The 14,802-nt window shown below is 47.4% G+C and overlaps 1 protein-coding gene across 4 annotated transcripts in view; it reads right to left on the reverse strand.

Moving 5' to 3' along the window:
- Positions 1–14,802, reverse strand: part of IQGAP1 (IQ motif containing GTPase activating protein 1) — a 123,434-nt gene that overhangs the window by 65,394 nt on the left and 43,238 nt on the right. For all 4 annotated transcript variants that reach the window (XR_006740120.1, XM_045573424.1, XM_036415629.2 and 1 more), the window contains exons 5-9: positions 10,595–10,671; positions 5,569–5,636; positions 3,605–3,718; positions 1,938–2,116; positions 996–1,080 (exon numbers count right to left, since the gene is read on the reverse strand). Coding sequence is in view for 3 of the 4 variants with exons in the window: in XM_045573424.1 (XP_045429380.1) it covers positions 996–1,080; positions 1,938–2,116; positions 3,605–3,718; positions 5,569–5,636; positions 10,595–10,671 (523 nt within the window). In the remaining variant the exon portion in view is untranslated. The remainder of the gene's footprint in view (positions 1–995; positions 1,081–1,937; positions 2,117–3,604; positions 3,719–5,568; positions 5,637–10,594; positions 10,672–14,802) is intronic.

Genomic DNA, 14,802 nt, shown 5'->3' on the forward strand with positions numbered 1-14,802 from the left:
GGCTGTCTACAGCACACTACCAAACTGGAGAAGGTCTCCCACAGAAATGGACCACATCTTTGTCTAAAAATAATAATCTGAAGTGATATGAAAAAATAGCAAATAAAGTTTCAAAACATGTAACAGAGAACTGGAATGCATAACTATGTCACAATAAATATTTACAAACTATATAGGAGGCCCCTAGAACCATAAGACATGCAAAAAATATCACGCTTAATAACTCATTGTTGCCGGGACCGGTTTGGCTCAATGGATAGAGCGTCGGCTTGGGGACTGAAGGGTCCCGGGTTCGATTCCGGTCAAGGGCATGTACCTTGGTTGCGGGCATATCCCCAGTAGGGGGTGTGCAAGAGGCAGCTGATCGATGACTCTCTCTCATCGATGTTTCTAGCTCTCTCTCTCTCTCCCTTCCTCTCTGTATAAAATCAATAAAATATATAAAAAAATAAATAAATAACTCATTGTTGAATTGCCCCCTCAAACATCAAACTGCCTCCCTAAGGGGCGGGTGCCCCATGTTGGGGACCCCTGGTCCAGAAGCCACAGCCATGAGAGTGGGAGGGGTGAGGACCCGCCTGAGGACAGCGGCAGCTAACAGAAGACACAGATACAAAACACAATCATGCCGAAACAGGTATGGCTCAGTGGATAGAGCGTCGGCCTGGGGACTGAAAGGTTCCAGGTTTGAATCCGGTCAGGGGCATGTACCTTGGTTGTGGGCACATCCCTGATAGGGGGTGTGCAGGAGGCAGCCAGTCAATGTTTCTCTCTCATCAATGTTTCTAGCTCTCTATCCCTCTCCCTTCCTCTCTGTAAAAAATCAATAAAATGTATTTTAAAACAAACAAACAAAAAAACCCAGTCCGAAGCAGCAGTTCCTAACCAAGCCCACTAGCGCCCACAGTAAATAAATTAAGTCATCCGTCCAGAGCAGGTCAACACTCACATTCCTCCACTGTCCCCTCAGGTGCCTGGCCCAGGGTCACACTTACTGTTGACTTTGTTCACGTTGCCTTGAATTTCAGCTTGAGTGAGCAGCTCCTCGTAAACGTCCCTCTCTCGCTCCGAATTTTCTGTCTGAAAAAAACGAGATGAAGGTGTAATTAGATTAGCTCAGCTCTCTGAGGAGAAGAGGGAGAGATACTGAACTCCTCCCTCACCAGAACAGAAGCATGAGCAAGGAAAGGAGGTGCCTTAAAATCCGTAGTAAAGCCCTAACCGGTGTGGCTCAGTGGATAGAGCGTCAGCCTGCAAACCCAAGGGTCCTCGGTTCAAATCTGACCAAGAGCACGTGCCTCAGTTGCAGGCTCCTCCCCGGCCCAGGCCCTGGTTGGGGCACAGGCAGAAGGCAACCAATCAATGTGTTTCTCTCACATCCATGTTTCACTCTGTCTCTTCCTCTCCCTTCCACTCTCCCTAAAAATCAATGGGACCCTGGCCGGTTTGGTAGGTGACTGGGGTCAGGAGTGAGGCGTGGTGGACAGACTTCTACTGTGGGGGCCTGGGACGTTTGGGGTGATGGTTCCCCACATATATGTGTCAACACTCATCAAACCGTATGCTTAAAATGAGTGAATTTCAGCCAAGACCGGTTTGGCTCAATGCCGAGACCAGTTTGGCTCAATGGATAGAGCGTCGGCTTGGGGATCAAAGGGACCCAGGTTCGATTCCGGTCAGGGGCATGTACCTTGGTAGCGGGCATATCCCCAGTAAGGGGTGTGCAAGAGGCAGCTGATCGATGACTCTCTCTCATCGATGTTTCTAGCTCTCTCTCTCTCTCCCTTCCTCTCTGTACAAAATCAATAAAATATATTTAAAAAAAAAATCAGTGAATTTCATTATCCTGTACATTATACCTAAATAAAACCAATTTTTAAAAATCAAACGAGAAAAGAACATAAGTCAGTTAGAAAGAAGAGAGGTTCCATCTTTACCCTGTTTCTGGCGTTAGTCATCTTGTCGTGCTTGGCCTGGTAGAGGACGTCCTGGTAGGTGGGAGCCAAGGACTCTTCCAGGTTGACCAGCATGGCGTTGGGGTTTTTCAGCGCTGTGAAGGTGTCAGCCGGAACCCTGCGGTCCACCGCTTCGTTAATTGCGATCACGGCGGCGTGCACTAAAGAGAAATGAAAGACACGGAATGCCGAGTGATGCAGAGTATAGGATACACGTGACACATACAAAACCACCCTGCAACACGGCATTACAGAGGGGGCTTGTTTTCAGAGAGAAATAACACCTGGGGCTGAAACCGGTGTGGCTCAGCAGTAGAGCGTCAGCCTGCGGACTGAAAGGTCCCAGGTTCGATTCCCGTCAAGGGCATGTACCTTGGTTTCGGGCACATCCCCAGCGGGGGCTGTGCAAGAGGCAGCTGGTCAATGTTTCTCTCTCATCGACGTTTCTACCTCTCTATCTCTCTCCCTTCCTCTCTGTAAGAAAAATCAATAAAAATATATTTTATTAAAAAAACATCTGGGGTTGAAGAAATGGCTTCCCTAGTCCTATAAGCCCAGCCCCTCCCTCAGGATGCACAAAGCCAGCGATCTGAGCCACGTTTGGGACACTGAATTGGGAAACGCACAGGGAAATATCCACAGGGAAGCCTTGCTAGGAACATGTGTTAGGGCAGTGGTCGGCAAACTCATTCGTCCACAGAGCCAAATATCAACAGTACAAGGACTGAAATTTCTTTGGAGAGCCACATTTTGTAAACTTAAACTTCGTCTCACGCCACGTCTTCAAAACAGACTCGCCCAGGCCGTGGTATTTTGTGGAAGAGCCATCCTCAAGGGGCCAAAGAGGCGCATGTGGCTCGCGAGCCGCAGTTTGCCTACCATGGTGTTAGGGAAATGCTCAGCCTTCATCATCATGTAAATCCTATTTAAAAAATGAAATAAGCACCTCAAAGAGGCACTGAAATGGGGACCTCACTGTCTAAGTGTTTGAATTATAGTAATCAAAATCAATCACTTATTTCCAAACAAAAGCATAAAAGACTACAGAAGTGTTGAAAACTAGATCTACTCGCCCTCACCGGTGTGGCTCAGTGGACAGAGTGTTGGCCTGCGGACTGAAGGGTCTCAGGTTTGATTCTAGTCAAGGGCACATGCCCGGGTTGCAGGCTCGATCCCCAGTGGGGGACATGCAGGAGGCAGCTGATCAATGGTTCTCTCTTATCATTGATGTTTCTATCTCCCTCTCCTCTCCCTTCCTCTCTGAAATCAATAAATACATATTTTTAAAAATAACAGAAAAACAACCACCACCTAGATCTACTGACCTAAGCTTGCTAGCAAAACTCCTAATGCCGTGATCGGCAAACTCATTAGCCAACAGAGCCAAATATCAACAATACGACGACTGAAATTTCTTCGGAGGGCCACATTTTTAAAACGTAAACTTCTTCTAACGCCACTTCTTCAAAACAGACTCACCCAGACCGTGGTATTTTTTTGGAAGAGCCACACTCAAGGGGCCAAAGAGCCCCATGTGGCTCTCGAGCCACGGTTTGCCGACCCCTGTCCTAATGCCCAAGATCGTCGTTATAGCATCCGTCGCCGGAAGTGGTGGCAGTGATCCCATGGGAACCCCATTCCTCTCTTACGTGCAGCTTCGTCCACGGAGAGCTCGTTGGCCAGGATGCCGCCGATCTTGCTGAAGGCGGGCATCTGGATGCCGTACTTCTCCAGCTCGATCTTCATGTTGTTGATTTCTTCTTCTGCAGGAGAGACGTGAGAGCCAGGCAGACAGGTTACGCGCGTCTTTCCAAAACTCAGAGAATGAAAGGGATTCTTCAACGACAAAAACTGGGTAAGATGGATTCTACCCCCTCGGGGCTGTTAAAAGGATTGGAGCCAAAACCGGTGTGGCTCAATGGGTAGAGCATCGGCCTGCGGACTGAAGGGTCCCGGGTTCGATTCCAGTCAAGAGCATGTACCTTGGTTTTGGGCACATCCCCAGTAGGAGGTGTGCAAGAGGCAGCTGATAGATGATTCTCTCTCATTAATGTTTCTATCTCTCTCTCTCTCTCTCTCTTCCTCTCTGTAAAAAAAGATCAATAAAATATATTTTAAAAAATAAAAAAGGATTAGAGACAGCACGCAGAAGGCATTTAACACACTCCCTCGTACACAGAACATGCACTCAGTAGGAGTAAATTATTATTACTATTACCAAGAGTATTAAAAATTAACTACAGCCGAAACCGGTTTGGCTCAGTGGATAGATTGTTAGCCTGCGGACTGAAAGGTCCCAGGTTTGATTCCGGTCAAGGGCATGTCCCTTGGTTGCAGGCACATCCCCAGTAGGGGTTGTGCAGGAAGCAACTGGTTGATGTTTTTCTCATCGCGGTGTTTCTAGCTCTCTATGCCTCTCCCTTTCTCTCTGTAAAATATAAAAATATATATACAAATATTTTTTTAATAAAAAATATTTTTTAAAAATATTAACTATGGCTGAAACCGGTTTGGCTCAGTAGATAGAGCATCGGGCTGCGGACTGTAGGGTCCCAGGTTCGATTCCAGTCAAGGGCATGTACCTTGGTTGCAGCCACATCCCAGTAGGGGGTGTGCAAGAAGCAGCTGATCAATGATTCTCTCTCATCGATGTTTCTAACTCTCTCTCTCCCTTCCTCTCTGTAAAAAAAAAATCAATAAAATATATTAAATATATATATATATATTAACTATGGCATGAGAATGGCCCTGCAGAAACAGCTTTTCCAAAGCGCTACTGATGGCATTTCCCATGAGCCTATGAGCAGAGCGGCAGCAAAGGAAGCGCCACGAGTAGTGAATTAGTTCCCAGCCGGGCGGTATCTCCATTTTCACAATCAACATCACTAGTGACTTTTAAACAATTCCGTGTCCACAGCAGGAAGCCCAGAGATAAAGAAAACATAGAAGGTCAGGTCCCTGCCCCCAGTCTGGTAAATGACTTCCCTGGGAGGAAAAACAGCGCAGATAAAAGTTTTGGCGCCTTTTTTTTTTTATTATTATTATTCCCAGGCCTATAAAAGAATCCCCAGTTTGAAAGATTTAAATCTAGCCCTAACCGGTTTGGCTCAGTAGATAGAGCATTGGCCTGCGGACTCAAGGGTCCCTGGTTCGATTCCAGTCAAGGGCATGTGGCCTGGTTGCGGGCACATTCCCAGTGGGGGGTGTGCAGGAGGCAGTTGATCAATGATTCTCTTTCATTGATGTTTCTAACTCTCTATCCCTCTCTTCCTCTCTGTAAAATATCAATAAAATATATATTAAAAAAATCTTAAAATCTGATCACCTTAAAATATATATATATATATATATATGCAGGCTAGTATCATCCCCAACTTAGATATAAGAAAGCCGAGACTCACTAGTCATACCCAGGTCGTAACTGAGAGGGGAGAGCCTGAAACCCCAATGTTAGTGTTCCTTTCACCACCCCAAGGAGAGCGCCATTTATACCGCTTTCATCTCTGCTGCCTGAGTATTTTTGAGGCCCCCCGTCGGGAAGATTGGTTTTGTTGTCTCTCCGGGCTGTTTCCACATAAACCGAATATTTCCCGCTGGGTCTGAAGCACCTTACCCGTGAAGTCCACCTTTCCGTACAGGTCCTGAATCTGAGGGGCCAGGCCGAGTTTGAACAGGTACAGACTGGAAAACACGGATATGCAAAGAGTTACACTTCCAGCCATACCTGCCCCTGCTGCTCCGAAAGGGGGAAATCAGCATAAAGAACGGAAGCATTCTGCCCTGGCCGGTGTGGCTCAGTGGACAGAGCGTCGGCCTGCAGATGGAGGGGTTCCTGATTTGAATCCGATCAAAGGCACATGCCCGGGTTGTGGGCTCGATCCTCAGTAGAGGTTGTGCAGGAGGCAGCTGATCAATGATTCTTTCTCATCGTTGATGTTTCTTTCTATCTTGCCCTCTCCCTTCCTCCTCTCTGAATAAAATATATATGAAGGAACAGAAACATTCTGAACAGAGACTCCCAGGACACAATATTACCCATCGCAGTTACCGTACCTGTTATCTCAGAGCCTTTTTTTAGTTTTACATAACAACATTGTCCTAAAAATTCACATAATGCAACGCAAAGGGCAACCGGCAGGCAAGGCAATCTGGGGCCCCCAGCTGGCACCCGCCTTGGCTGGTGGCCTGGCACCGCCCGCTCCCTGCCACCACCAGCGGTCGCCTCCCTCTCAGGGGAAGACGCTCAATGCAGGCCCCCTACCCCCTGCATTGAGTGTCTGCATTGAGCGGTGCTGCAAGGGAGGGCAGTTGAGAGGTCCCAGGTTGCCCCACAGATGGCCCTGATCATGGCCAGGCCTAGGCACCCTACCCTATATATTGGGAACAGTCCCTTATATTTAAAAATTAAAACCTAGCCGAAACCGGTTTGGCTCAGTGGATAGAGCGTCGGCCTGCGGACTGAAAGGTCCCGGTTTCGATTCCGGTCAGGGGCATGTGCCTTGATTGTAGGCACATCCCTGTGGGGATTGTGCAGGAGGCAGCTGATCATGTTTCTCTCCCATCGATGTTTCTAACTCTCTAACCCCTTACCCTTCCTCTGTAAAAAATCAATAAAATATATATTTTTTAAAAACAGACTTAGAGGCCAAGGAGGGAGGGAGCAGTGCCTTGTCCCATGGCGTGAAGTGAGCAGCCTGCCTTGATTTTATTTTATTTTTTAAATATATTTTTATTATTTTTTAAATATATTTTTATTGATTTTTTACAGAGAGGAAGGAAGGAGGATAGAGAGTCAGAAACATCGATGAGAGAGAATCATCGATCAGCTGCCTCCTGCACACCCACCACCGGGATGTGCCCGCAACCAAGGTACATGCCCTTGACCGGAATCAAAGCTGGGACCTCTCAGACCGCAGGCCGACGCTCTATCCACTGAGCCACACTGGTTTCAGCAAAAGGCTGTGTTTTATGGGAAAGAGGCTCCAAGCAGGTACACACACACTTTCTATATATTATCAAGTGTTGCAACCCGCCCTCCAGGAAAAGCACTCTTCGGGGAGGGAAGAAATCAGAGGCTGCCAAGCAGAACACGGCTCTGTTTACACTTTCTCAGCACGGCCTGCCTACTGGAGAGAAATGGCAAACAATAGCCGACTTCCGCCCTTTCTCATTCGGACTCGGGACTCCGTCATTAGAAAGGCACAGTTAACTCTTCATCTCCATTTCGGAAAATCTGAGGACCTGGGGCCCGGGTCACACGACGGGGACCAGAGGCCACAGAGCTGGGAGCGAGGATTTGGCCAGCTCGGCCTCTGTGCCTGCCCAAGTTCAACTCCCCTTCGGAGGCACAGCCTCCTTTCTGCACGTTATCGACAGACAAACCCCTCAGAACATGAATTTAATCTGAAGAATGCTTCTGTTTTTAATAGATATTTTATTAATTTTTTACAGAGAAGAAAGGAGAGGGATAGAGAGCTAGAAACATCGATGGGAGAGAAACATCGATCAGCTGCCTCCTGCACACCCCCTACCAGGGATGTGCCCGCAACCAAGGGATGTGTCCTTGACCGGAATCAAACCCGGGACCCTACAGTCCGCAGGCCGATGCTCTATCCACTGAGCCAAACCGGTTTTGGCTGCATCTGGTTTTGACTCCGATGCGTACACTTCCAATTGCTACAATATGAAAATTCCCCTAGATATCACCCATTCCGAAACATTTCAAAGAATTCTCATGTTACCATTGTTTGTCCAACATTATGCCGTGTGCCCTGGAGGGGGTAGGGCAGATGACTTCTGTCCCTAAGATGCTAGTAATGTAACAGGGAGAAAAGATTAAAATTATGGAAGAGCCGAAACCGGTTTGGCTCAGGGGATAGAGACTCGGCCTGCTGACTGAAGGGTCCCAGATTCGATTCCGGTCAAGGGCATGTATCTTGGTTGCAGGCACGTCCCCAGTGGGGGGTGTGCAGGAGGCAGCTGATCGATGTTTCTAACTCTCTTTCTCCCTTCCCCTCTGTAAAAAATCAATAAAATATATATTTTTTAAATTATGGAAGAAATAACATATAACTAAAACAAACAAACAAAAAAACCATAGCCCTGACCGGTGTGGCTCAGTGGATAGAGCGTCGGCCCGCAGACTCAAGGGTCCTGGGTTCGATTCTGGTCAAGGGCATGTACCTTGGTTGCAGGCACATCCCCAGTGAGGGTTGTGCAGGAGGCAGCTGATCGATGTTTCTCTCTCATTGATGTTTCTAACTCTCTATCCCTCTCTCTTTCTCCCTGTAAGAAATCAATCAATCAGTGTATATATATATATGTACACACACACGCACACACACACACACACACACACACACACACACACTACAAAACTAATAAAAGCAAGAAACAAACTACAGGAGTTTAGCCGAAGGCATGAGCTGGAGAAATCCTAAAATTTCACCCAACAGTGGGAATGGAGCGAAGACTTGACTGGCTCAGCCAAGACAAACATCAAGCCATCTGATAAAGGGAAAGTACCACTTCCCTGCACATTTATTTATAGGGCAGACAGTCCCCCTGAGCTGAAGGAGGGGCAGGGACATTTGTTATCATGTAGGGTTTGGACAATATGCGAGGCATCTAAGCGCTACAGACAAAGAGATAAGAAAAGATTAAAGGAAATAGTTCTTGGCAGCAACGAGTCCACAAAAAAAACAAGTGACGCAGGAGAACAAATAACCAGCGGACAATGTAACAAGCACTACACTTGAAGGGAGAGGTTCCTACAAAGTAACTCGAGAGGAGCACAAAGCAGGGAAGTAGCTAATTCTGCCTGAAAGATAACAAGTTAAAAGAATGTATCAAAACATGTATCTGAGGTGTTAGGGGAGAGAGAGGGCAGTCTGGCAAAGGAACCAGCATAAAAAGTGTGGTAGGAAGAAGACTCACACACAGCTGCAGAGGAGGGAATGGCTGCAGGGGAGACTGGAAGGGAGCCATCCGATATTTTATGGAGGGTGCGATATAAGCAGGGCTGTTCTGAAAAAAAAAACCTAGAGGCCCAGTGCATGAAATTTGTTGTGTGTGTGTTGGGGGGGGGGGGGTCCCTCAGCCCAGCCCAGCTTGCACCCTCTCCAATCCGAGACCCCTGGACATCCCTCTCATAACCCCAGACTGCTGGCTCCTAACCGCTCACCTGTCTGCCTGCCTGATGCCCCTAACTACTCCCCTGACAGCCTGATTGCCCTTAACTGCCTCTGCCTACCCACCTGATGCTCCTAACTGCTCTCCCCTGCTGGTCTGGTCACTCCTAACTGCTCTCCCCCAATGGCCTGATTGCTCCTAACTGCTCTCCCCTGCAGGCCTGATCGCCCCTAACCGCTCTGCCTGGCTGCCTGATCACCCCTAACCGCCTCTACCTCAGCCCCCACCAATGTGGCTTTGTCTGGAAGGATGTTCAGAAGGACGTCTGGAAGATATCTGGTCTATCTGGTCTAATTAACGTATTACCCTATTATTAGTATAGATAGCTCTGGTGGCTGATGGACCAGGAGGAAAGAGCCGACGGAGGGAACCTTTGAGAAAGGAGGCTAATAATGCCTTGGTCCACAGAAGAGATTCCCTAGTCCTGAGGGATAGTCTTTCGTTTGTGGGTTTCACACTTTTGGGGGTTCTGGTGATCATCAACATCTGGCACATGTTTGATCTCAATGAAGGCAACAGGCTTTTCATTGTACAGTGTCAATATTATACATACATTCATGGAAATATAACTAACATGGAGCACACATGTAGCATGCTACACAACGAGCAGCACAAGCAAGGACTCTCACACACACTCTTCTCCTTTAGTCCCACAGCCATCGTGTAAATGCACAAAATTTGTGCAAGAGTTAGGCCTTCCTTCCCCCGGCTGTCAGCATCGGCTTCCCTCTGGCACCCCCAGGATCTGGGCTTCCTTCACAGCCCCGGCTTCGTCCAGAAGGTCGTTCAGAAGGACACGCGGTCTAATTAGCATGTTACGCTTTTATTATTATAGACTAGAGGCCTGGTGCACAAAAACTCATGCTCTGGGGGAGGGGGTCCCTCAGCCCGGCCTGTGCCCACATGCAATGTGGGACCCACTCTGGGAATGTCCACCTGCCAGCTTAGGCCCACTCCCTTGGGGATCGAGCCTAAGCTGGCAGTCAGATATCCCTCTGGCAGCCCTGGAGCCCTTGGGTGATGTCTGACTCCCCACAGGGAGTGGGCCTAAGCCGCAGTCAGACATCCTTAGTGCTGCCAAAGAGGCAGGAGAGGCTCCGGCCACTGCCGCTGTGGTCACAGCCCTCAGCCGGCTTGTGGCTGAGTAGTGCACTGACCACCAAGGGGCAGCTCCTGCATTGAGCGTCTGCCCCCTGGTGGTCAGCACCTATCATAGCGACTGGTCGTTCTGGTTGTTCCGCCTTCACAGTTGCTTAGGCTTCCATTACATAGAATAAATAGCCACTGCACTGTACGTTACATCGGCAGGTCTCCATTACTCTATAACTGGGAGTTTGTACCTTTTGACCACCTTCACTCATTTCACCCATCCCTCAACCCCCACCTCTGGGAGCCACTGATCTGTCCTCTGTACACTGTTCATTTTACCAAGAAAACCCGGTTATTACCTGAGTGCGTGGATACAGTAGATACATCGCGGCATGTTCTTCCGGTCGTAGATATCTGTGGTTTCTGGGTAAAAAATCTGAGGAGAAATAGAAGCAGTAGAGTAAGTATCCATCCGCTGGATTTCTTTGGATCACTTGCCGATCATCAATAACACAAATAAAACATCGGACAATCAGCAAACGTGGTCAGCATTCAGCAGATAACTTCGTTAGGGTGAAAAGACACTTAACAATAGTAATGCAAGGAATAAAATGCTATAATACGGAATGAAAAACAATAGTTGAAAAAGCCTTATGCGGTCAACCTACTGAAAGTCCCTGGGTATGTGAAAGTGACTTGTGCACTACAGACTCAGTCATGGGCAAAGCAATTGAGAACTGCTGGTTCCTAACCGCTCACCTGCCTGCCAGCCTGCCTGATCAATAAATAAATAAATAAATAAATAAATAAATAAATAAATAAATAAATAAAAATTACACTGTGCCAAAGTGCTTGGGAGAAGTGGGAAGATACCGAGATGAAGTAGCTAGAATAGAGGTTGTCCATGTGTGGGACTGTGGGTGATGGGTTGCTTTCTTTGGCAGCACTTAGTACGATCAATCAATCAATCAACCACTTGTGCCATTATCTCCTTGATTCCTTCACCAGCCCACAAGCCACCTGAAGGCAGGGACCTGGTCTGGGCTGCTCACTGCTGTGTCTTCTATGCCAAGCCCAGCGCCCGGGTCATGGAAACAATATATATATATCTTTATTGATTTCAGAGAAGGGAGAAGGAGAGAGAGATAGAAACATCATGATGAGAGAGAATCATGGATCGGCTGCCTGCTGCACGCCCCTCCCCACTGGGGATCGAGCCTGCAACCCGGGCATGTGCCCTTGACGGGAATCGAACCCGGGACCCTTCAGTCCGCAGGCCGACGCTCTATCCACTGAACCAAGGCGGCCAGGGCAGGGGTTCTATCCTTGATGCATTTGTGAAGGAGGTGGAATAGGAACAGAGCAGCTTTAGAGTGTGAATAGCCTGGAAGTTCGAAACCTATTCTCATGACAACGAGGCACCACACAAGACTCAACCTGTAATTTAGGGGAGGGAAGGAATAACAGTGGATTGGAGAAATGAAAGACTGAGTTATAAGGTGATTAGGAGAATTCTGACAAGGCAGTGGGAGATGCTACAGTACTAGGTGTCTATTACAGCACTTTGTAATAGATACAAAGTGTAATAGATACAAATACATTGTGTCCCATTCTTTGGGTTTTTCTGTTATTGTTTTTAAAATATATTTTTGTTCATTTAAGAGAGGAAGAGAGAGAGAGAGAGAAATATCAAAGATGGGAGAGATTCATTGATCAGCTGCCTCCTGCATGTCCCCCAATGGGGATGGAGCCCGCAACCCAGGCACGTGCCCTTGACCAGAATCAAACCTGGGACCCTCCAGTCCACAGGCCGATGCTCTATCCACTGAGCCAAATCGGCTAGGGCCAATTCTTTGTTTCGATGCTCGTCCCACAATCATCATGCCTCTCCACTGGAAAGAACTGCCCCTGCCCCCACCCGAAGAAATGGGATGTATCAGAACCATCCTTTAAAAAAATATATATATATATATATATATATATATATATTTTTTTTTTTTTTTTAAAGGATGGTTATATATATATATATATATATATATATATATATATATATATTATTGATTTTTTACAGAGAGAAAGGGAGAAGGAGAGTCAGAAACATCAATGAGAGAGAAACATCCATCAGCTGCCTCTTGCACATCCCCCACCAGGGATGTGCCTGCATCCAAGGTACATGCCCTTGACCGGAATCGAACCTGGGATCCTTCAGTCCGCAGGCCGACGCTCTATCCACTGAGCCACACCAGTTAGGGCCAGAATCATCCTTTTTGATAATTTTCCCAGCTCCACATGCTCTCTCCCCAAGACTGAGATATGCCCTCCTCTGAACGGTGAAATCCCCGGTCACATTGAGCCAACCTCCGTGAGAACGGCAGAGAATCCATTTCAGAAACAGGAAACGAAGGCTGGGCAGGTAGGACGGGATCAGATTAGGAGGCCCTGGAGAGACGGGCAAGTCTGAACCTGATACGCAGGCCACAGAGAAGTCCTCACTCTGGAGCCAAGGAGGAAAAACAGAGCCTCAGAGCCCCGGGAAGATCTGACCGGAGACAAGACACAGGATGCAGAGACCGGTGGGGAGATGGAAGCGGAGGAGGCCGCTGGCAGGCCGTGTCAGCAGATAAAAGAGGCGCTTCAAATAAAGGAGGGCCCAAACCCGTGTGGCTCAGTGGATAGAGCGTCAGCCTGCGGACTGAAAGGTCCCAGGTTCGATTCCGGTCAGGGGCATGTATGTTGGTTGTGGGCACATCCCCGGTAGGGGGTATGCAAGAGGCAGCAGCTGGTCGATGTTTCTCTCTCATCGACGTTTCTAGCTCTCTATCTCTCTCCCTTCCTCTCTAAAAAATCAATAAAATATATTTTTAATAAAAAAAGTCAATCATATATGTACACAGATAATAATTTAATAAAATAAATAAATAAATAAATAAATAAATAAATAAGTCAATCATGAAAAAAGCAGTCTAGCCCAGCCAGCACGGCTCAGTGGGTAAAATGTCAGCCTGCCGACCAAAGGGTCTTGGGTTCAATTCCAGTCAAGGGCAAGTACTTAGCGTGCAGGCTCCTCCGAGGCCTGGGCCCTGGTCCGGGCTTGTGCAGGAGGCAACCAATAGATGTGTTTTTCTCAAATCGGTATTTTTCTCTGTCTTTCCCTCTCTCTTCCACTCTCCCTAAAAATCAATGGAGGAGCCGAAACCGGTGTGGCTTAGTGGATAAAGCGCCAGCCTGCGGACTCAAGGGTCCCAGGTTCGATTCCAGTCAAAGGCATGTGCCTTGGTGGCGGGCACATCCCCAGTAGGGGGCGTGCAGGAGACAGCTGATCGATAATTCTCTCTCATCGATGATTCTAACTCTCTATCCCTCTCCTTTGCTCTCTGTAAAAAAATCAATAAAATATATTTTAAATTAAAAAAAAAAAAATCAGTGGAGGAATATCCTTGAGAGAAGATTAACCAAAAAGACAACAACAAAATAGCGTTTTATTATAGCAATACGACTGCTAGCAACGGCAAACAGCAACGAGGCTCTCAGTACCGCTCCAAAGAGGTTAAGTCATCATTGCCCAATAGGCACAGCACACAAAAACAGGAACAGGAAGTGACAGGTGCACAGCAAGGCCAAGGAGCTGTCAGAACTTGACGTACAGCGTTTCCTGACATTGTGGGGCCTAATTCTCACACACACACACAAGTGCAGGGGAGACAGCCTCAGCCCTCTGCTCTGGAAAAAAGAGGCCCAAAACGTGTCTGCTGCCAAGACTCGGCTCTGGATTGAACTCAGTTCAACAGGCAGACAGGCAACAGTGAGGTCAGCGCTGTGCTATATACATTTACAATCGGCTCTAGGCACTTCCTATCACTCCACATCTCCCTTTTTCCCCCCCTCCCTTTTTGTTGTTGTTTACAAAAATTTAGCCTATAGAACAGTATGAAGAAAAAGAAAAAGCAGCCCAGCCAGTGTGGCTCAGTGGTTGAGCATCGACCTACGAGCCAGGAGGTCACGGTTCAGCACATGCCTGGGTTGCGGGCTCAGTCCCCAGTAGGGGACACGCAGGAGGCAGCCAATCAATGATTGTCTCTCATCAATAAAAATATATATATTTTTTAAAACCAACCCCTGCCGAAACCGGTTTGACTCAGTGGATAGAGAGTCGGCCTGCAGACTGAAAGGTCCCGGGTTCGATTCCAGTCAAGGGCATGTGCCTTGGTTTCGGGCACATTCCTGGTGTGGGGTGTGCAGGAGGCAGCTGGTCGATGTCTCTCTCTCATCGATGTTTCTAGCTCTCAATCTTTCTCCTCTCCCTTCCTCCCTGTAAAAAATCAATAAAATATATTAAAAATAAGTTAAAAAATAAAAAAAAAAAACCCTAATCCCATCACACAGAAATGAAAATTGTATTTCCTAACAGATTTTCCCCAAGAACATCCACTTTATTTTTACACAAAAATAGTGATCTCATCTTTGCCAGGACGCAGACTCTTCTAACCTTAGTCTGTTACGTTATTTTTCCACTTAGTACATCTCAGACAGCTTCCTTTGTCAATATAGAGGAACGTCATCCTTTTTT

Source organism: Pipistrellus kuhlii, unplaced genomic scaffold (genome assembly GCF_014108245.1).
Source record: "Pipistrellus kuhlii isolate mPipKuh1 unplaced genomic scaffold, mPipKuh1.p scaffold_m20_p_50, whole genome shotgun sequence".
NCBI classification, from domain to species: domain Eukaryota; kingdom Metazoa; phylum Chordata; class Mammalia; order Chiroptera; family Vespertilionidae; genus Pipistrellus; species Pipistrellus kuhlii.